Source organism: Hylobates moloch, unplaced genomic scaffold (assembly GCF_009828535.3).
Source record: "Hylobates moloch isolate HMO894 unplaced genomic scaffold, HMol_V3 SCAFFOLD_2, whole genome shotgun sequence".
Taxonomy (NCBI): domain Eukaryota; kingdom Metazoa; phylum Chordata; class Mammalia; order Primates; family Hylobatidae; genus Hylobates; species Hylobates moloch.
The window spans coordinates 24,584,895-24,607,400 of record NW_026652277.1 but is presented as its reverse complement, the minus strand read 5'-3'; the positions used below and the strand labels follow the sequence as shown (position 1 = coordinate 24,607,400).

General features: G+C 43.2%; 1 protein-coding gene across 7 annotated transcripts in view; it reads left to right on the top strand.

The window, feature by feature from the left end:
• Positions 1 to 665: 665 nt before the first annotated feature.
• The window catches only part of LOC116479343 (uncharacterized), a 168,082-nt gene continuing 146,241 nt past the window's right edge, over positions 666 to 22,506 (top strand). For 5 of the 7 annotated variants that reach the window (XR_009211308.1, XR_009211310.1, XR_009211306.1 and 2 more), the window contains exon 1: positions 1,457 to 1,767. Coding sequence is in view for 1 of the 7 variants with exons in the window: in XM_032171485.2 (XP_032027376.1) it covers positions 1,032 to 1,767; positions 2,127 to 2,140 (750 nt within the window). In the remaining 6 variants the exon portion in view is untranslated. Of the gene's footprint in view, positions 1,768 to 2,126; positions 2,228 to 4,499; positions 5,138 to 22,506 lie in introns of those variants that run through there. The other 2 variants (XM_032171485.2, XR_009211305.1) reach the window with 2 other exon arrangements.

Below are 22,506 nucleotides of genomic sequence, written 5' to 3'. Positions count from 1 at the left end.
TTCTGATGAGCAGCACTTAGAAGGGGCTTTAGTAAAAACCATGCGCCCCGAATTTGTAAAGCTTCGTTTGGGAGAGAGGTTGACATTTCCACGTGAAGTCTTTCTTTTGGAAAAAGCAGGAGGACGCAGGAGGGGCGAAGTAACCCCGGGAAGACGTTCTTCCCCCTCCCTTACGGATTCAGTGTAGTTCCTGGCATAAGCAATTCTGTCACCGGGCGGTCTTTTCTAATTTGTGTGGGGGCTGATATTAACATAAGCAGCCGCCTCTTCGGGTACGAGTGGGATCCCAGGTCCGGGATGTGGTGGGTGCGGTGCGGGAGAGGCACCCGCCGCCCGCCGCCCCCTTCCCTCGGATGTTAGAGGCAAGTTGTTCGTGTGAACTCGAGCGAACGACTGGAGGTTGGCTGTTGTAGGTTCACTCCTTCAGGATGTGGGTTTCAGGGGGCGTTTTGATGTGATTTAATTTCGACCGTGAAAACAATTGCTAGGGGCTGGCTGGATTGCTGTTGGTTTTTCCCCTCCTGGTGGCTTTGCTTGGTTTGGGTTTAGTTTGGGAACAAACTTGTTTTATATCAACACTTCCTCCTACATCGGGCGCCGTCGCCTCAACTGCGCGTGGGGGGCGAGGCGCCCACCCCGCACAAGAACAGAGGAGCGGGGGAGAAGAGACGGCCTCGCTGCCCACGGGGTAAGCGGAGCCCAGCCCCGCTCTGGAGCGGGCAGGAGAGCCAGGGCAGTGACCCCCACTCACACCAGAAAGCCCCTCCCCCCGGCGATTTTGCTGCCAACTCGAGTCAGCTACAGACAGTCCAGTGAGTCCTTAATTACAAGGACGAAAGAAAAGCACGGTGCCCCTCGGGTCCTCTCCGCCCCCTCGGTCCTAACCCCCGCCCAGGCTCCGGGTCTTCCCCTTTGTGTGGCCTGGACTCTCTCCCAGCTACAACTTTGGTGGGATCCCAAAGGAAGGAGGTGGCGGGGCCTACGGAAGAGGATACTCAGGAGCCAGGGAGAAGGGCTAGAAAACGAATGATATGACTCCAGAGGCGGAACCCCGACCCCCTCTATTTCCCACCCCGGCTTCACCCGGAGAGGAAAGCTGTGGGCATCTTCAGTTTAACGGACTTCGCGGAAAAGGAGAGAAGGGGGGCGAGGGAAATGGCAGTTTGTGTCCCAGGGGTTCTTCCGCTTCTTCTTGCCGCCTCCTAAAGACAAACAAACTCAACCCCCCACCCTCCGGGGTATCAGGGAACTCGTGGGACCGTGAAAAAGTCGTTCCCAAATCCGGCCGCCTGCGGACGTCGGACTTCCGCGGGGCCGGCGCCCGTTGGCGTCTACAGCTCGGCGCAGCCTCGGGGGGCTCCAGCGAGCGGGGTCCGCCACCCCTCGCGCCCTCCTGCGGCTTTCCCAGCGCTGGGCCAGTGCAGGCCGAGCCCTGGGTCCCTGCCTCGCTGGGTGGGGGTCCGGGGCGCGGCTGTCCAGAGGGCCGCTTCCTCCCGCGGCCCGCGGGGAAGGGGTGCATCCCACCCCGCTCTGCAGGCCGCCCCTCTGCCAGCTGGGAGGCGAGGGCACACGTCCTAAGGCTGCCCAAGGGGGAGAGGAATCGCGCCGGTAGGAGAGCGCACGGGAACCAGGAACGCAAGGCGGGCACAAGGAAGCCGAAGGAGCCAGACAGGGCCCGGCCACGCGCCCCCGTCGCTCGGCTGCGCTCCGCGACGGGAACCCAAGCTCCCAAGCACGGGGAATGCCTAGAACGGAGCTGGAATGAAGGTGGGAGCTGGAGTCATTTTGCGGGCCACAGGACTGCTCATTTCGTGGGCAGGACGTGACATTCTTGTCCCTCTTTTCTGAAAAACTTTTCTCAGGCGCCTGAACTTGGCATGGGGACCGGCCTTGGAAGGCCGGCGGGTAGCACGGCCGCGGCGTCCAGCCCTTCGCCCTCCTCGCCCCGGCCCTCCGTGTCCCTCAGCCCGCCCCCCGGGCCGGGGACGCGCGCGGAAAGGCCGCCCGCGCGCACGAGCCGCGCCTTATATCGGCTGAGGGCGGCGCCTGCGCAGGGCCCGGCGCGGCGGCGCGGCCTTTGAAGTCGCGGCGGCTGCCGCTTTCATCCTTTCTTTTTTCCCTCGCAGGCCCCTTTGTGTGACTAAATTTGGCAAGAATATGGATCTGAGCCAGTCTTTCCACGTGTGCTCCCAGCTCCCAGCTGAGAAGGCCAAGGGTTCTCTTCCGGGTAAGGAGACAGGGAGAAAGATCAAAGAGTTTGGGGAGCTGGATCTGAAATGTGAATTGAAAATAAAAATCAAGCCTGGACACATTTCAGTTTCTAAAGCAAAACCAACCCTCAGCAGAGGCCGGCTCTCTATATAGCTCTCTTTCTTTCTCTCTCTGCTCCCTTTGACTCTTTTCTGTGACCATTCTTGAGCACATGGTATAAAATAAAGAGAACATAGGGAAACAGTTTCTCTATATTTCGTTTTGGAGTAATTTTATTAGGGAAAATATCTTGTTCATAATTACCGGTATGTGAAGCTGAATTTCCTCAGCCGTAAATATTGTCTTATTTCAGCATGCTTCGCACTTTCTTCTGCGGCCACATTTGGGGAGAGAACTTTGACACAACACGTGTGGATATGTTCGTTGTGTATAGTGGTCCTGTTTTTCTACACATGATATGGTGCACCGTATAGTTTTCTTTCACAGAAGTTAGATTCTGGAAAACCAATGTTAATATTTTTATCAAAGTACTTACTGTCACAGTTGATCCCTATGATTTGAAACCCTCGCGTCGATAGACTGCAGAGATCTTTTCCTATAGGCCACTCACCATTCAGAAACCTTTGTGTTTTTATGGTTAAAAAACTGTAGGTCCCTTCACTTCTGTTGTTATGGAAGTAACTAAAATAAAGAGACAGCTTTGAAATATTGTGATACGAAGAATCAGAAATCCTGGGTTGGAGATGGGCCCTGCCACTCCTTCTCATGCCATTGGTAACCTTAGGCAAGCCATTTAACCTCTCCCAGAGTCTGTTTCCTCTCTGAAAAAGTGGATATAATAATACCATACTATTAAGTGAGATAATGCATGTGAAAGTATGTACAAATGTAAGATATTATTAGTCCATGAAGCAAAGACGATCCTTTTAAGGGGACCCGTTAAGTTGCAAAACCAAAAACTTCTGAAGCTCTAGAAACCCTTACCACAGGAGCAAATGGGGACAGTGTTACACTCTCACGTCCATGCTATGTACCATCTCCACGACTCCATCAGTTGTGTTACAAAGGCCACCAAAATCATTGAAGCGGTTGTTACCCCCCCAAGTGAGTGTGATGAGAGAACATTTTAAGAACAGGGTGAATATGCCTTAACTTGTGTTTATGCTGGGCTCTTAACGAATTCATAAATGAATGAAGAAAATAACACTGAAAACAATATCTTTTTGTGGGACATTTGACACATATTACAGCAGCTCTGAAAACAGTCTTAGTATAATGGCTTGAGAAAGCAGTAATGTTTATGTGGATAAAATACCCCCAACAACAGTTGTAAGGACTCACAGGTGGGGAGAGTGACTAGAAAGGTATATATGAGTTGTTTCTTGGGACTGTGTAAGTGCCACAAAAATCTGTGTTTTAGAATAGACTGTGATTATGTATCCCAGACAGAAGTATCTCAAGTTTACAATGCAGTAAAGATTATTGCTAGGGCTGGCTGGGAAGTGACAGGAGTACCACAGGTGTAGTACATAGGGCATTTAGCTGAATGTACTTCAGTGTGATCCTTTCTATCCTAAGGTAACCCCACCAAGGGAGCCATTTCCTGGGCTCATTGGGAGCCATTTTCCAATATAAGCTTTTCAGTGTGACCTGTGTACAAAGTTACAAAAGCAGCAGGGCTGGGAGGTGGGTGGGGTTCCAGGGTTCCTAGGTCCCTTTGGCATGGCCCAAGGCTGCCCAGGGTGCAGACTCCTCCTGAGATGCTCCATCTCCTTCAGCTGCCTCCTGCCAGCAGCAACCCTCAGCCTTTGCCAATTGTATGGAAGGGACTCTATAGCAATTTTAATTGGCACTTAGAAAGCACCTTCTATTTTCTTTCTTTTTTTTTTTTTTTTTTGAGACAGAGTCTTGCTTTGTCACCCAGGCTGGAGTGCAGTGGCACAATCTCGGCTCACTGCAACCACCACCTTCCAGGTTCAAGTGATTCTCCTGCCTCAGCCTCCCAAGTAGCTGGGATTATAGGCACTTGCCACCATGCCTGGCTAATTTTTGTATTTTTAGTAGAGATGGGGTTTCGCCGTATTGGCCAGGCTGGTCTCAAACTCCTGACCTCAGGTGATCCACCCGCCTCGGCCTCCCAAAGTGCTGGGATTACAGGCGTGAGCCACTGCGCCCGCCCAAGCACCTTCTATTTTCAATGTACCTTTCCCCAAATGTCCTAAATTAAAAGTGGATGCTGATCAAGTTCACTGGTCAACTTCGATTCTTCCTTTCTCTTTTCTTTACAGATGCAGCCTTTTTGAAATTTATTCTTGACCAAAACAGGAACATAGATCAAGGATTCTATCTTGCTTTTGGGGGGCAATGGAGAGACCCTGAAAACACTTAAGGAAAACCTGGGGCCTTCTATAAGAAAATAAACTCCCTGAAAGGGGAGGCATGGCCAAGGAATTTACTTATTTTTATAAATCTCTTTCCTGGGTGGATGTAGTAATGGATGTGTTTCTTGAATTGTGGTAAATGTACCTCATAAAATGGATGGACTGGGGCTGTATTCTCAGGCTTCCTGGGCTCTGTTGGCATTGGGCAAGCACGTAATGCCTGGTTTGAGGCTAGAAGCCAAAGCCACAACCTTCTTGCAGTACCAACTGAGCCATAGGGAGATTAATGCAGAACAAGGTCATTAGTCTCATTGTTTATCCAGTTACTAGCCGCATAGATTTGTGTAAATTTCAGCTACAGTGGTTGCAGCCTGCCTTTGATGTGTGTAATCTGTACATTTTAGTGCTCCAGGAAAGTGCCTGATTGACAAGATCTACATCCAGTGCCCAGAAAACACATCCTACATAGGCACAGTGAAATATGGAGTTGAACAATTTTCCAGTGAGTTCCATCAAAGTATATAAACCAACCCAGAGCATCAGGATTGAGCCTCCTTTTTCTCATGACATGACTTTTGAGTGTCCTTGGGAATGGTTTGTATTTGTTTTCATTTGAAATTGGGTAACTGCTTTAAATCCTTATTTACCTCTCAGAGGAAGAACTTGGCCTGTATGACATTTGACCTTGAGGATGCTTTCTGTTTTAAAGCACTTCTGTCCATAAAAACAGACTCCTTGAGTGAGGTTACCTGTACTCATATATACATTTATCCAAGACACAGCCAATTTCTAGTTCCTTCCTTAGCTTTGTCTTGCTTGTATGGCTACGCTTAAACTCAGAATTAACAACGATGGGAGTGAATTCAGATGGTAGAGAGAGCCAGTGCAAATAGTTTAAGCTGCAAAATTGTCACCTGGCTCCACCAAACACTTTTCTTTGGCAAAAATAAAGCTAATTTGCCTTATCTGAATGTGACTTAAAGGTCCTGCAGTCCCGCTCTGCCAATTAACAGATCTCAAGTCCACTTCCCTTAGGTTAAATTGGCAGAAAGCAAAGGACAGAGATAAACTACTATCCTATGAGGTTAGACGGTAATTTTTGACTGCCAGTTCTGATAACCACAGACTGCCAAATATATTTTGAGATTCATTTGAATTACTGAGATATTTGATTTTTGCAGTTCAAATTACTAGGATAATTTTTATATTGTTTTGCTTTGTATCTCACAGTGGCTGAGTAAGACAGACCTTGTTGAAGCTCTTGCTCTCTCCCTGTCCTGCACCTTTGCAGTTGCCTCCTAACGAGTCTCTGGCTTTCATTCTTTTTTTTTTTTTTTTCTGAGACAGTCTCCCACTGTCGCCCAGGCTGGAGTGCAGTGGTGTGAACTCGGCTCACTGTAACCTCTGCCTCCCAGGTTCAAGTGATTCTCATGCCTCAGCCACCCAAGTAGTTGGGACTACAGGTGTGCACCACCACACTTGGCTTTTTGTATTTTTAGTAGAAATGGGGTTTTGTGTTGGCCAGGCTGGTCTTGAACTCCTGACCTCAAGCAATCCACCCACCTTGACCTCTCAAAGTGCTCTGGCGTCCATTCTTGCTAAGTTCCATGCATGCCCCACAATAGTCTGTGCCTCATAGAGCAGCCAAAGTCATCCTTTAACATTTCCTACTTGTGGCTTCCAAGTCCCTATGTGAGCTGTTTCCTGGCTTCCTCTTGCTCACTGCTCTCTAGCACCACTGGCTCTCCAGCTCTTCCTTCAGAGTGCAAAGCACATGTATACACACATACATACACACACACACACACACACACACACACACACACACACACTATACACCTCAGTCCTTGTTGCCTCTGCCCAGAAGCTCCTGGCCAGGTAGATGTTCACAGGGCTCACTCCCTGACTTCAGATAGTCCCTTCTTAGAGCTTGTTATCTTAAAAAATAGCCATCCCCCCAAACCTTCTGCCTTCACTCCAATTCCGGTCACTCTCCATTTTTTTTATGGACTTCATCTTCTTTTACTGTCACTGCCTGGCCTATTTTTTATACTTACTTACGATACTTATTAGCTTTCTCACACTGGTTCATAAGTTCCATGAGGGTAGGGACTTTGTTTATCCTTACTTCCTATGGCATCTCTTGGTATATAGAAAATATAGTAGCAAGGTGTGTAGAAGAATAAATTAACATGCCTTTGACAACCTCAGGTTTCTTATCTGGAATACTTCCCTTATGGAAGATTACAAATAATTGATATAAAATTACCTGGCATACAGTAGATACACTCAGTAGGTGATAACTATAATTATGCAGATCAGCACTGCCAAATGAAATATAATGCAAGTCACATATGTAATTTTAAAAAGCTAGAAACAGATTAAATTAATTTAATAATACCTTTTATTTAACCCAAATGTTGAAATTATTACCATTTTAATATATAATCATTACAAAAACTCACTAATGAAAGATTTTACATTCTTTTTTCATATTAAGTCTTTGAAATCCAGTGCAGTTTACTTACAGCAAGATTCAGTTCTTTTTTTTTTCCTTTTTTTTCTTTTGAGACAGAGTCTTGCTCTGTGCCCAGGCTGGAGTGCAGTGGCGCGATCTCGGCTCACTGCAAGCTCCACCTCCTGGGTTCACGCCATTCTCCTGCCTCAGCCTCCCGAGTAGCTGGGACTACAGGTGCCTGCCACCACCTGGCTATTTTTTTTTTCTTTTTGTATTTTTAATAGAGACGGGGTTTCATCGTGTTAGCCAGGATGGTCTCGATCTCCTGACCTCGTGATCTGCCCGCCTCAGCCTCCCAAAGTGCTGGGATTACAGGCGTGAGCCACCGTGCCCGGCAACTTACAGCACGATTCAGTTCTAACTGGCCACATTTTGAGTGCTTGAGTATGGCTAGAGGCTACTGTATGCAGCCAGTCAACTCTTTAATGACAAGTTTTTGTCAGATTCATCTTTGTAACCCCCATACTGCCTTACACATTTCCCTCAAAACAGTAGGTGATCAAAAATGTATCAAAGAATATCATAACAATATACTGTTATATACTATTTTTCATGGCAAATTCAGACTTTCAACTTATGGAGGGTGAAATAAGTCTTGGTGAAGTAACTTGAGATTATAATCATTTTAAGTGTATTATAACAGTGCTTTGCCCATAACAGAGGTGTGCGATGAATAGTTGTGGTTCTCGTGTGTTGCTGAGTTGAGTACTTTTCTACATTGTAAATAATAGATTTACCATTGAACTTTAGGAAATACATAAGTTGAAGGTTTTCTGTATCATATTCTCTAGAATAACTTTCTCCTCCCTGTAAAACTGCCAAACCTGCAGTTCTATAAGAGTCATCCAGGATCAAAAGTTTCTCCAGAAGTATATACCATGGAGAGTGTCTACTCCCACTGCAGATTTCATTTTCAGATACAATTCCTGAACTGCTTCTTGGTATACATGGGCCAGATATAATAGTAAGTCTATTCTGTCCTGTGCCTTGAGTTTTCACTAAAATACTTTAATAAGGCATTGGCCTTAGGCCTAGAAAATTCTTTTAGTTGCAAAAGTCATTCCCCTCCATTTCAGAGATTTAAACCTGATGCAATAAGAGGAGGAGGATGAACAAAAGAGCAGGGTCATTTTCTGGAAGAAATAGGTAAAGACTCTTTTGTTGAGAGATGTACCTCTAAAGCCTTGATGTGCTTTTATGGTAGAGAAGTATTACATAAACATACTATCCTTTACTGTGACTAAAAATGACCCATAGGCTGGGCACGGTGGCTCACACCTGTAATCCCAGCACTTTGGGAGGCCAAGGCGGGAGGATCACCTGAGGTCAGGAGTTCAAGACCAGCCTGGCCCACATGATGAAACCCTGTCTCTACTGAAATACAAAAATTAGCTGGTCATGGTGTCAAGCACCTGTAATCTCAGCTACTCGGGAGGCTGAGGCAGGAGAATTGCTTGAACCCAGGAGGAGGAGGTTGCAGTGAGCTGAGATCGTGCCATTGCACTGCAGCCTGGGTGACAAGAGCGAAACTCCATCTCAAGAAAAAATAAATAAAAATAAAAGTGAACCATAGACTTTCATTGAAGTACAGAGAGTAGGCTGGGCACAGTGGCTCACACCTGTAATTCCAGCACTTTGGAATCAAGGCAAGAGGATTGCTTGAAGCCAGGAATTCAAGACCAGCCTGGCCAACATAGCAAGTCCCCACCTCTAAAAATAAATTAGCTGGATATGGTTGTGTGCGCCAGTAGTTCCAGCTAGTCAGGAGGCTAAGGCAAGAAGAGCACTTGAGCCCAGGAGTTCGAGGCTTCAGTGAGCTATAATCATGCCACTGCACTCTTGCCTGGGCATCAGAGTGGGATCCCACCTCAAAAAAAGAAAGAAGGAGAAGGAGAAGAAAAGGAGGAAGAGAAGAGGAAGAAGAAGAGGAGGAGAAGAGGAAGAAGAAGAAGAAAGAATTGGAGGAGGAGGAGGGAAGAGAAGGAAGAAGAAGGAGAAAAAAGAGGAAGAGGAAAAGAGGAAGCAAAAAGAAAAGGAGGAGGGAAGAGAAGGAAGAAGGAGAAAAAGGAAGAAGAGAAGAGGAAGAAAAAAGAGAAGGAGGGAAGAGAAGGAAGAAGAAGGAGAAAGGAGAGAAGAAAGAGGAAGAGGAGAAGGGGAAGAAAAATGAGATGAAAAGGAGGAGGAGGAAGGAAGAGAAGGAAGAAGGAGAAAAAAGAATGGAAGAGGAGAAGAGGAAGAGGAGGAGTAAGAGGAGAAGAGGAAGAAGAAGGAGAAGAAAACAAGGAGGAAGGAAGAGAAGGAAGAAGAAAAGGAAGAGGAGAAGAGGAAGAAGAAAAAGGAAGAGGAAAAGAGAAAGGATGAAGAAAGGAGGAGGAGGGAAGAGAAGGAAGGAGGAGAAAAATAAGTAGAGAAAGAAAGAGGAAGAGGAGATGAAGAAGAAGAGGAGGGAAGAGAAGGAAGAAGGAGGAAAAGAAGAAGAGAAGAAGAGGAGGAGTAAGAGGAGAAGAGGAAGAAGGAGAAGAAAACAAGCAGGGAAGAGAAGGAAGAAAGAGAAAAAGAAAGAGGAAGAGGAGAAGAGGAAGAAGAAGATGAGGAGGAAGAAAAAGAAGCATTTATAACTTTGAAAAACTTGGAAAGGTCTAGCTGTGGATTTGTGAAATTCTAATATAGCTTGATGGTGAAATACCACACAGCTTTGATAATGATGCTCAATTATTTTTATTCACATGAAGATATTAGTGATACATTGCTAAGTTAAAAAAGAAAGTTATAAGTGAATAAGTGCAATCATACCTCATTTTAAAAAGTTTATGTCTACAGATCATTTATTAGAATGTAAACTCTATGAGCAGAGGCACTGTTTTGTTTACCACAGTATTTCTGATGTCTAGAACAATTCCTGGCACAAAGTAGGCACTTAGTCAATATCTGTTGACTATATCTGGAAGGATAGACAGTAAGATACTAATAGTAGTTTTCTCTGAATAGTGGAGATTTTTATTGTGATTTTTAATTTTTTGTGCTTTTAGAAATTTCTTTTTTTTTTCTTTGAGACAGAGTCTTACTCTGTCACCCAGGCTGGAGTGCAGTGGCAAAATCTCGGCTCACTGCAACTTCTGCCTCCCAGGTTCAAGGGATTCTCCTGCCTCAGCCTCCTGAGTAGCTGGGATTACAGATGTGCGCCACCATGCTCGGCTAATTTTTGTATTTTTAGTAGAGACGGTGTTTCACCATGTTGGCCAGGCTGGTATCAAACTCCTGACCTAAGGTGATCCACCCGCCTCGACCTCCCAAAATGCTGGGATTACAGGCATGAGACACCGCACCTGGCTGCATTTGGAAAATTTTATATGCAATAAACCAACATTATTAAAGTAATAAAATATAATTTTAAATGTTATGTGATAAAAATATCTTAAAAAGTGAAAGAGCTGATCTTGGGTAATTTTGACAACAGCAAAAATTAGTAAATCACAGAAGAGTGTCAGGAACTGGGGGCAGTATTAGAGCCAGTGCATTATAGCAGACACAATTTCAGGGCCACCTGCTGGTCACGCAGAGGTCAATACAAAAGGGCCCTGACAGTTTACAGCAAGCTTGTCCAACCCATGGCCTACAGCCCACATATGGCCCAGGACAACTTTGAATGCAGCCAAATATGAATTCGTAAACTTTCTTAAAATATTATGACTTATTTTATTTTTTAGCTCATCAGCTATTGTTAGTATATTGTATGTGTGGCCCAAGACAATTCTTCCACTGTGGCCCAGGGAAGCCAAAAGATTGGACACCCCTGGTTTATAACGATGAGAAAGATGGGCTGTTTTTTTTTAAGATAAAAATTTAAACACAATGAAATGCATAGGTCTTAAGTGTACAAAGTGTACAAATAAACACGTGTGTGTGTGTTTTTTTTTAAATTGGGCAGCCCTCAGAGTCACAGGTGATTCTGAAAGACTCCCCAAAGTGTTTTGATTAATATATACACCTGTGAAACTATCACTCCATCACAATATAGAACATTTCAGTCATCCCAGAAATTTCCCCTATGGGATGAACTTATTTCAAAGCAACTTCTTAAGCTACATTTTTGGTGAAATATCATTTGTTGGTCGTTTGTGGTTTTCTTACTGGTTGCTTTGGATATATTCCTTAACTCTGTAATTTATTTTCTCTATCTGAACAACTTGTCACCTTAGAGTATGCCTTTCTAGAAAACATGCTAATACTGTAATGTACTTAATAGGAAGGAGAGAAATGGAACTCAGGTTATTGGATTGGCTATCAAAGTGCTGAATTGAAACACTGACCAAGTAAATTGCATGAAATAATTTGTATTATAAACTGTTTTTCATTGTAGTAAGTGAAATGTCTGTGGTCTCAACAGACTGACAGTCAGATGAGGTCTTGGTTTGCTCCAGACATGGATGTTTGGGGAAGGGTATTAGGGGAGCAAGTGACTAAGGACCCGATGGGGTAATTTCCAGAGGCAGCTGTGTGCCAGAGACTTGGGAACATGAGGCTCTTTGGTGGGTGCAGAAGCACAGGAGAGCAACGTGGATTTGTGCATGCCCCCTGCACTTACCTTCTAGGCTTAGCATTCCTCTGGCCTCTGTCGGTTCAACATGCAGTTGAACACAGCAAACAGGAACATCTTTTGGCTGTGGCACAATATTGTACTTACTGTAAAAAAGATAGCATTTCCTGAATTTCTTTTATGGGAAGTGTTAAAAAATACAGATAGGAGGTAGTCTGACTTTTTTCCCCCTTATTGTGAAATAGCTGAAGTTCATCTCTCTTTCTGTCTCTCTATCTCTCTCCCTTTTTCTCTTTCTCTTTCCTCTCTGTTTCTAAGGTGAAGATAAACCTCAACTTCCAGGAAGGAAAAAATTTAATTAACTTAAATATGGGCTCAAAGGTCCATGCCAAAGCAATGTGATCAATACATAGGTTAAAATTGTCCTAAAGAGGACTATGGAATGGATTGCAACATGGTTCAGGTCAGATGACTTCTGGGATTACTAGCCTGGTAGTCCAAAAAGACATTGCATGCTGTGAGGGAAATAAAAACAATAATGCGAAAACAATGTTAAGGATCTACTCCAAGTATGGCCCACAAAACACTCTTGAGCTGCTTGCTGTTGCGCCCCTGTGCATTTCATCCCTCCCGCTCTCTTCATCGACCCTGCAGCATGTGGGGTGTGAAATCACTTGAGAAACTGTTTCCACTGGTTTGCTGTGAGAATTTCATAGTTTGACCCCTGAAAATGAAGGGAATTAGAATTGATAGGAAGGATGATTTTGTGCCCAAAGTGGTGAATTGGTACCAGAAGGTCACCTTAGTAAGAAATGCCTTTGCTTGGTGGCTATGTAAGTTAGAAATAAGTGAGCTGAAAATTAAAGTAAAAAAGGTTAATTTCTATGAGAATATCGGTTGGACAGACAGCAATTAGATAAGGCACAATCTAAGAAGTAAAGCAGGAGAGAGAGTTTACTTAATAACTAAATATTTACTTTTATCTCTTTCACTCACTTGTAAACCAAGATAAGCCTGCTTGTTTTCTATATAAGAGTTAATGCTCTATGATTAATTATATTCATTATTCCAATAATAGCGACAATGAGCTTTAAATGAAAATCATTGTCATTATATCTATTTATTTCTTGGTTGCAAATTGAAAAAATATTGAAAATCAAATGGACATTGTACATTACTTACTATGAATATTTCACTTACTGTGGATGATTTAAAAAAAAACCTGTTTCACTTAATGCTTCAAGTAAATTACATTTTCTGCCTCTCACATTTGAATACAAGGCTGTTATCTTAGGGCTCCCAGCACTGTGGAAGAAACATTTCATGGAAGTAACTCTATTTCAGCTGTAATGTCTCTTTCTGCTCCTTTTTTATTGAAGGAAAAAAAAAGAAGAAAAAAGAAAAAGAAATAAAGCAATAATAATTATATTTCTAGCCCAGAAATATGATCCTCTGAATAAAACTCTGCCCTCACTTTCAGTTAATCAGAAGATGAGTGATATCCTATTTCTTTATAGTTTCTTCTAGTCTTGGTGAGATGAAAGAGGAATTTGCAATCAAATAAGAGTGGTATTACAGACATTACAACTAATTTATATAGTTAACAACTTAGAATTGTATCCAGATCTGACCAGGAACATGACACAAGATTTAATTTAAAAGGAAAAAGGGGGCAATTTCTTTTTTTTATTTTGGTAACTCAATTTACATTGTGCCATGACTCAGTAATTATGCTGCAAGCCTCACTGTGAACACTGATGAATTGACTTTGTGTCCATCTATTATGTTGACACTGGTTTAAAATAGAACTAACTCCATCATGCAGGTTGGAGATAATTCAGAAGTATTGCTTGCTCCTCTTTTTCTTTCTACTATCTCCTTTTTCTCATCTTCCAGATTATTGGTGCCTCACCAGAAGAGAACAGAGGAGAGACTTACTGACTTACATAAAACATTTGTTAACTTACCATAGAGACTACATATGCAGAATATCCATCACATCTACCCCACATACTGTAGTATGTAGCCAATATTTTGTTCATGTGAAACGTAGAGAATTACACCAATCATTTAAATAACTTAGGTAAAACACTGTTGAAGAAAAACTTTATTTAAACCCAAATTAATTAATTCAAAAAGAGCTAATATTCAATCGTGCTTTATTTTGTCAAGGAAATAATTAGACATTTCTTTAGGTTCCACACAGTACTGAAATCATAGGCACAAAGTGGGTAGCAAATGAACATACATTCCTCCTCTGCCTTCTCTTTGGACCACATTCCAGACATGCTTTTTGCCCCAGCTCTCCACCAAAACTGCTAAATGTGATGGTCAATTCTTGTCCCCCTTATTTGACCCATCATCAGTATTTGACACAATTGATTACACTTTCTTCAAACACTTTCTTCCCTTACTTCCAGGATGCCATCAGCTTCTGGTTCTTTCTGGATCTCCTGGGCCATTCGTTAGTCTCCTTTGCTTGTTTTGTCTTCCTGACCTCTATGTATTTGGTGGAGTGCCCCTACAGCTCAGTCTCTCACCCCTTTCTCTTTTCTATCTAATTCATTTCCTGATAACCTCATCCAGTCTCATGCCTCTGAATATATTATAAATGCTAACAACTTTGAGTTTTATCTTTGGCCTAGACCTAGCCCCAGATTTACAGACTTACATATCCAGCTGCCTACAAACCTCTATTTGATGTCCAATAGGTATGTGAAACTCAACATTTTCAAAACCCAACTTAGGATCTTTCCCCAAATCTGTTCCTTCATAGTCTTCTCTGTCTCAGGAAATGGCAGATCTATTATTTCAGTTGCTCATGCCAAGAGCCTTAGAGCCATCCTTACCCTTCTCTTTCACTCCCCACATCCAATCTATCTACAAATTCTTTTGTTGTTGTTGTTGTTTTTGAGACAGAGTCTTGCTCTGTCATCCAGGCTGGAGTGTGGTGGTACAATCTCTGCTCACTGCAACCTCTGCCTCCCAGGCTCAAGCGATTCTCCTGCCTCAGCCTCCTGAGTAGCTGGGATTACAGGGGTATACCACCACGCCCAGCTAATTTTTTATTTCGTATTTTTAGTAGAGATAGGGTTTTACCATGTTGACCAGGCTGGTCTTGAACTCCTGACCACAGGTGATCCACCCGCCTTGGCCTCCAAAAGTGCTGGGATTATAGGCCTGAACCACTGCACCCAGCCTTATCTACAAATTATTTACCTGTGAAATATAACCAGAAACAGCTACTTCTCACCAGCCTAGTTCAAGCTGCAATCATTTTTAATCTAGATATTTATAATAGCCTCCTAACAGGTCTCCCTGTTTCTACCATGCTATACCTGCTATTGTCTGCAAAGCTCACAAAGTGATCTTAAAACTACTGATGACAAGCCAAATTCTGTAAAATATTTAAAGAGGTTTATTCTTATCCAATATGAGTGACCCAGGCCTGGGGAACGGTATTAAGAGGTCGTGAGAAAGTATGTCCACATGGTTGGGTTACAGTTTTTTGGAGTGCAGTGGCACGATCATGGCTTACTAAATCCTCCACCTTGTGGGCTCAAGTGGTCTGCCCACCTCAGTTTCCTGAGTAGCTGGGACTACAGGCACACACCACCATGCCTGGCTAATTTTTGTATTTTTTGTAGAGACAAGGTCTCGCCATGTTGCCCAGCCTGGCCTCGAACTTCTGGGCTCAAGTGATCCGTTTGCCTTGGCCTCCCAAAGTTTTGGAATTACAGGTGTGAGCTGCCATGTCTGGCTGCAGTTTGGTTTTATACATTTTAGGGAGACAGAAGATACCAACAAAGACATAGATCAATACATGTAAGGTATACATTGGTTTGGCCCCAAAAGGCAGGACACATCAGAATATGAGGGGGTTACTTATAGGTCACAGGTTGATTCAAAGATTTTTGGATTGACAGTTGGTTGAAAAAGTTAAGCTTTGTCTAGACTTGAAGTCAGTACAAAGACACGCTAGAGTCAAGATGCAGGGAGGATTGTGAAATCCAAGGTTCTTGTTATTTAGATTAAACCTCCAGGTAACAGCCTTAGAATAGATGGTAAATGTCTCTTTTCAAAACTTTTCAAAACAAAACTCTCCTTTAGTCCCTTTTAGATCCAGGAAAAACTAGAAAGGGAAGGAGATTTTCTAGAGATGCAAATTTCCCCAAGAGAGGGCTTTCAAGGACCATTTCAAAATATGTCAAAGGAATATATTTTAGGGTAAAATCACTTTATTTCCTTCAGAGTCTTCTATCTCATGTGATGCTATATCAGAATCAAGTTGGAATTTGGTATCTTATTGCCACAAAGAGTCTGTTTCTGTCAGTCTTATGATCTCTTATTTCAGTGTTAATGCTGGTCAGTTGTCCTAAACTCTGGAAGGGAGGGGTATAACCAGGCATGCCTGACGTCCCTTCCTCTTATGGCTGGGAATTCAGTTTTTTGGGTTTCTCTGGGATCCCCTTGGCACAGAGGGGGTCCATACAGTCAGTTGGGAGGCTTAGCATATTTTTGGTTTACAAACTTAGGTCAGTTTATGTCCCTCCTCTGCTCAGAATGCCCCAGCAGCTTACCATTTCCCAATGTTCTGCAGGATCCTATGTGATCTACACCCACCTCTTACTTTTCTGATCTCATCTCTCCCTGTTCCCCTTGCTTTCTGTGCATTGGCCACTTGAGTTGATTCGCTTTCTCAAATCTTGGGCATGGTCTTACCCCAGCATCTTTGCAGAGGCTATTTCCTTTCTCCATAGTCATGTTTCCCCAGATCTTCACATGGCTCACTCCCTCACCTCCTTCAGGTCTTTCCAAATATCCCTTGTCAGTAAGGTCTTCCCTGATCACCCTATTTAAAATTATAACTCCTCTCCCAGCTGTTGGTACTCTTTATCCTCTTTTCTCACTATATTTGTAGTACTTATTACCAGCTGACATCCTATATGTTTTATTCATTTATTTTTTTGACTATCTTCCCTAGTAGAATGTAATTCCCTGGAGGGAAGGGATTTTTGTCTGTTTCCTTCATTGCTATAAATCTAGGTACCTAGAACAGTTCCTGACTTGTAGATAGAATCCAATAAATGTTTGTTGAATGAAAGAATATCTACAAAAATACATACACACAAGTATCGTAGCACGTAGTACCTATATACTTTACCTCTTGTTACTGTTGTGATCTCCTAAATGGATATAGCTTAATATACATACAAACAATAAATCATATTTTAAACAAATCAGGGAAGCTGTTATTAGAAGGCATTTGATGGTCCTTTTTTAAAGGTAAAAGTTCCATTCAAAAGTAAACAGTCATACTCTCATTTGTTTTTGTTGTCAATGTGACCTGCTTCTCTAGAGATGACTTTTTTGGAATGCTGTATTGAGCAGGCAGGTATTATGAGGCTATTTCTAATTGATAGGGAGAAGAGTAAGCAAAATATCTGAAAAGTTCTGTTTTTCAGTGGCCTGGATGGAATTCCGCCAGGCCCCTCAGGACAGGTGTTGGGCCAGGCTTTATCCTTGCTGAGCCGTTTCAGGCCTTACAAGAGTATTTGAAGGTGTCCAGGGGTGGGGGAGCCTCGGTTTTGTGGTATGAGAGATGATTTTGAGTGATTTACAGGACTAGCAGTAAATTATTTTCACTCAAATAATGAGAAAACTATTTCCTTTTCTATTCTCTATCAGTCTAGTACCTGTAGCAGCCTCTGTTGGAACCTGGCCCATACCTTTTCACTTTTATCAAGTGGGTGTATGCCTGCCAGAGTTACACCTACAGCCCTTATATTCTTTGCCCAAGGCCTTCTCTTGACTATGAGACCTGCTTTGCTGCTCACAAGACAGCCCAGGAATGCTGGGGAATTAATGTCCTAAGGATTGACCTTCAACAAGTGACTAACAGCAGTTGGTGTATAAATACCCCGTCTCTCTCATTCTTCATGTAGGCGAATTCTGAGGTGTGTTTTACACTGGCTCCCTGAGTTTCCTCAGAGGGATGAAGCTCTAGTTGTCCAGAGTGAGAGCTGGCTTGATAATATGTTATTCAATTGCTTCCTTCTCTTTTCTGCCTCACTTCCCACCTCCCTCATTGGGTTTCCACATTTCCTTCACCTCTCAAGTAAACTAATTGCAACTGAATTCTAGTCACAGGTTTGCTTCTGGGAAAACTCGAACTACAGTACCTGCAAATCTTTAACCATTTCTAGTGCCTGTTTATTTCCCTTTTTACCAGAGAGCTAGATCAGGCCTCAGGCTAGAAACCTCGAGTTGTTGAGAGAATCTTGTTAGAATTAATACTAAGAGGGTTTTTTTCCTTCATTATATTTATTTTTTAGTTGCCCACTATTTATTGTGATATTAGATTTTCCATTTACTATTGTGATATAACTGGATCCATATAAGAAGTACTTTATTTAAACCAACTGGTTTAAATAAAATGCTTATAATAAGACTGGTGGTAAAGAGATAGGGCAAAAATCATAGACACACATGGCTGAAACTTGGGGAAAAACCTGCTGTGAGTTCCTGAGCTAGCTCTGGAGGATTTTTGGAAGAACCAGAAAGTTTCACGCTGTGCTTCATGTGTGGCCTGTACAAAATGGCAAGCAGTAATACGTAATGACTGTACTGTTTTATGCCATATTCCTCATAAAGCTGGTATCGTCTCTTAAGACTTTAAATGCTTAAGCAGGTTGAATAAACTTGCTTCATCTGTGTAATTTTAAAGGGTTTCCTTTTGGAATGTTGTACTTTCATCTTCCTCCCTCACCCTTTTTCTGGGGGCAGAAGAAAATAGCAATCACCGTCATCTGGACACCTAGAAGTAACACTCGCGGACATTGTGTCGTATTTCCTCCTTGCCTTTTTCTGATAATATAAACAAAGCACTGAACTTGCTCCACTGTCAGCCCCTTCCTTGATGACTGCTACCAGCAAAGCTGGCCCTCACTTCCATCAGACTCCTTGTTCCCTGAACAGCATTTGATTCCCCTGATCTTTCCTGAAGTTCTCTCCTATTCGCCATCACACTGTTCTCCTCTTTCTCCTCCTCTGTCTGCTCCTTCATCTCCCTGGAAAGGTCTCCTGTTTCTGCTTGCTTCTTAAGTATAGGCCTTCCCTAGTTCTCCCTCAGTGAGCTCCCCCTCATGAAAAGTATTCCACATCTGCTTCTTTAAGCCACATTTCTCTCCTAAGCCCCAGACCTTGGACATACTTTTCTGCTTGTCTGATGGCCACATCAAACTCATCATGCCCAAAACTATCCTCATAATTTCCCCCTGCAAACCTCTGGTTCTTCTATACATCTAATTTCATTCATATAAGCCAAAACCAGGGTGTCATTTATAATTCCTCTCGCTCCCTCACCTGCATGATGGGTGAGGAACCAAGCGCCCCCAGCACTGCCTCAGTACGTACAGACTCTCACTGTCTCTCTGAAAGAACTGCCCCATCACTTGGGGAGTCTCCCTGGCTTCAGTCACCCCGTCCACTACCTTCTACCCAAAGTGATTTTTTTTCTTTTTTTGAGACAGAGTCTCGCTCTGTCACCCAGGTGGGAGTGCAATGGCATGATTTCGACTCATTGCAACCTCCACCTCCCGGGTTCAAGCGATTCTTGTGCCTCAGCCTCCTGAGTAGCTGTGATTATAGGCACGCAACACCACGCCCGGCTAATTTTTTGTATTTTTAGTAGAGACGGGGTTTCTCCATGTTGCCCGAGCTGGTCTTGAACTCCTGAGCTCAGGCAATCCACCTGCCTTGGCCTCCCAAAGTGCTAGGATTACAGGCATGAGCCACTGTGCCCGGCCCCAAAGTGATTTTTTTTTTAAATACAAATCTGGTCATTGCATATTCCTGCCTAAAATACTCTCTAATGAAAGATCCAGAAGGGTAAACATTAAACTCTTACCTGTAGGGAATGGGGCAGGATCATTTGCTTTTTATTCCCTGTACTTCTTTACTATGTAATTTTTCTTTAACAATGAGCATATGTTGTTTTTACAATTAAAATAAAGATTATCAAAAGAAAAACATGCTCAGTAGCAACTGCCTGCCTCACTTGCTTACAAGAAATCACTTTGTGCTCTGCCTCTGATTCTCCCTCAGTCCTCTCCCACACAACAGTCATACCACAGGGCCCAGGCTTTCACCATAGGCTCCAGGTGTTCAACTCCATGCAGTATTCTAGGCCTTTTCTCAGGCTTTCCCTGCATCTGAAATGCCGTTCCAGTCTTCACCACTTGTGCTATGCTTAAATATCTTTCATGGTCTAGCTTGTGTCATCTCTTCTATGAAGGATTTCCCTACCCCAGGGAGACATGACTGCAGCTTCCTTTGGCCCCACCCTAGAACTTTACCCTGTGGAGAAGTCTACTGTAGTACTAGGTGACGTGTTTGCCTCCTCTTCCTTCCTGTGTTGGTAGGTCTCCTGAGAGCATGGACAGCACCTCTTAACAAGCATTCAGAAAACAATGAAACAAAACAGAAACAAACACCTGTCATTTACACCCTATTCACTGCTTGCCCTGCATATCACACATGTGATTTCTAGTCCTGGAAACAATCTGTAGAGTATCTCCATTTCACAGATATGAAAACTGACGCTCAGAGCTAGGCTAAGGGTCATGCAGATAGTTTGTGGCAGAGCTGGGATTTGGAACCTGTGCCCTATATAGAACCTGTGCCTCTAATAACGCTGCTGAAGGCAGGGGCTGTGTCTTATAATTATCTCCCTTGTAGCAACTAGCACAACTGGTTGCTCAATAGTGCTTCAATCAGTATGCATTCCTGAATAATTTACGAGGAGAGTAGTCCACCTCACCAAAAACCACTTACCCAGACTATGAAAGAGCCTCAGTCGTTTCTCCTCGTACTGCCTGAAAGATGAGCCCAAGGGAAATTATAGGACCACAAAAGAGTTTGCAGGGGGTGGGCAGTGTGTATCTACCCTTGGATAATCTGCCCTAGAGTGGATTGTTGGTAGTCATTTTAAAGTTGTTTGTCAAGTTCGTTACTCAGGAGCATGTCCCCAGGGACAACTTTGTCACTGAACAAGGCACACACAAAAGCTCTGGGGTAGGGCTTCCACCTCAGGGAAACATAGAGCTGTTCTCACCCTCTGGGCAGAGGGAATCAGGCCAGCAGAAAAGTGTGAGTGGTGAGTGCTGTGGAAGAGCCTGGATGGAAAGCTGTGGACTGCCTGGCATCCTACGCCTGGGAGTGATGTGCATGTGTGCATGCGGGGGTGGGGCTGGAGCTTAAGTGCAGTGAATGAAGGACAGTGAGGCACTGGGCAGTTTGGGGCTAGTTTGTGCCAACCTAGCTTGGTTTAGGGCTAGAGGCTGAGGGAACCAGAGGTTCTCACAGCTCCTGTAAATGTTCAGCCTGAATAGGGCTCCAGAAGTAGGAATGTGGCAGGGGAAATAGAGGCTCCAGTGCCCTTTTGCTCGGGAGCAGTGGTATGGGGTATAGTAATTTTTGTGAGCCCAAGAAAAGAATTCAACAATCAGTATGCTTAAATCAGTTTTTAAGAATGTACATGGAAGCTACTCTGAGGCTGCAGAAGGAGGTGGAGAGGGGGTCCTAGTTCCTTCCCAGAGGAGTAGACATTCTAGTGGTGGGATGCTAATATACAAACATAGAAAAACAACATGGTATGGCACGTGCAACAATGGGCAGGCCCACTGTGGGGCAGCAGTCATGGATGTATTATTTCACCCAATCATCACAGCATCCCAGAGAAGTAGGCATACATACCCTCTTGTTCTTACCCATGACAAAACTGAATTGTAGCTGCATAAGAGCATCAAGTGACAGCACATTCAGGTTTTTCTTGACACCAAAATACATCCCATTCTAGCACATCATGCAGTTAAGGGGTAAATGAAACTCCAGATGTAAAGTATATTATGCAAATGTGGAGTGAATCGTATTATTATGTCTACACCTAGCACTTCAGTGCTTAGATAAAATTGGAAACCAAATTTGGTCAGGTTGCTGTTGGGAAGTTGAAGGCTTCCTGCTGAACAAACATTACTTTTTACAATTCAGGATTTGGACCACACAGTACTTTGATCTAAAATTTTTAGTAGACAAAGAATGAGTATTTATTGTTTTTATGAGCATTGTTTTGTATAAAAGAAATTGGGGGAGTGGGAAGGAATAAATATTTGGGACAGCAAACATTTAAATGCCAGTAGTTAATTTACTTTGCTACCTTGATTTACAATGGTAACATTTGGGTGGAGAGTTGAAAAGAAGGAACACTCTTTTGTTCTTGTTTTATTTAGAATTTCTAAAGTCTAAAGGAATGTTTTTATTGCAAGTACATAAAGTAATGAAAAAAAAAAGGAAAAACCCAAGGATTTAAATGCCATTATAGAAGCTTAACTCCTGGGTGTTAAATGAGCAAGGGACATTCTAGCAGATTTCTTTTAAATATTTTCCTAACTTTCTTGTCTTCTTAAAGTTAACTTCCAACTCCAAATTTGTTGTTACAAAAAAAAGGCAGAGCAAAGGAGTGTTAAAAAGAGGAAAACAGGAAAAAGAAGCTGAAGCTCCAGGCAAGTAGACCCAGGACATCCCAGAGTAAGAATGAAGTGACTGTGGGGTGGTTTGGGACAGTGGAGACAGTAGGTAGCCCACAGGCCAGAGGATTTTATTTGGCTAACTCAGATAATTCATCTAATACAGCATGAACTACTCAGTCCTTTGCCTGCATAGATCTGGCCTGGATGACTAAACAGCTACTAGCTTCAGAGTCTTAAGAACCTAAAATCCTAAAATCACATTTAGAGCTGATGTGATGTTTAACAAGGGTCATCTAGAGGGAAATCATCTGATAGGCTTAAGAGGTACAA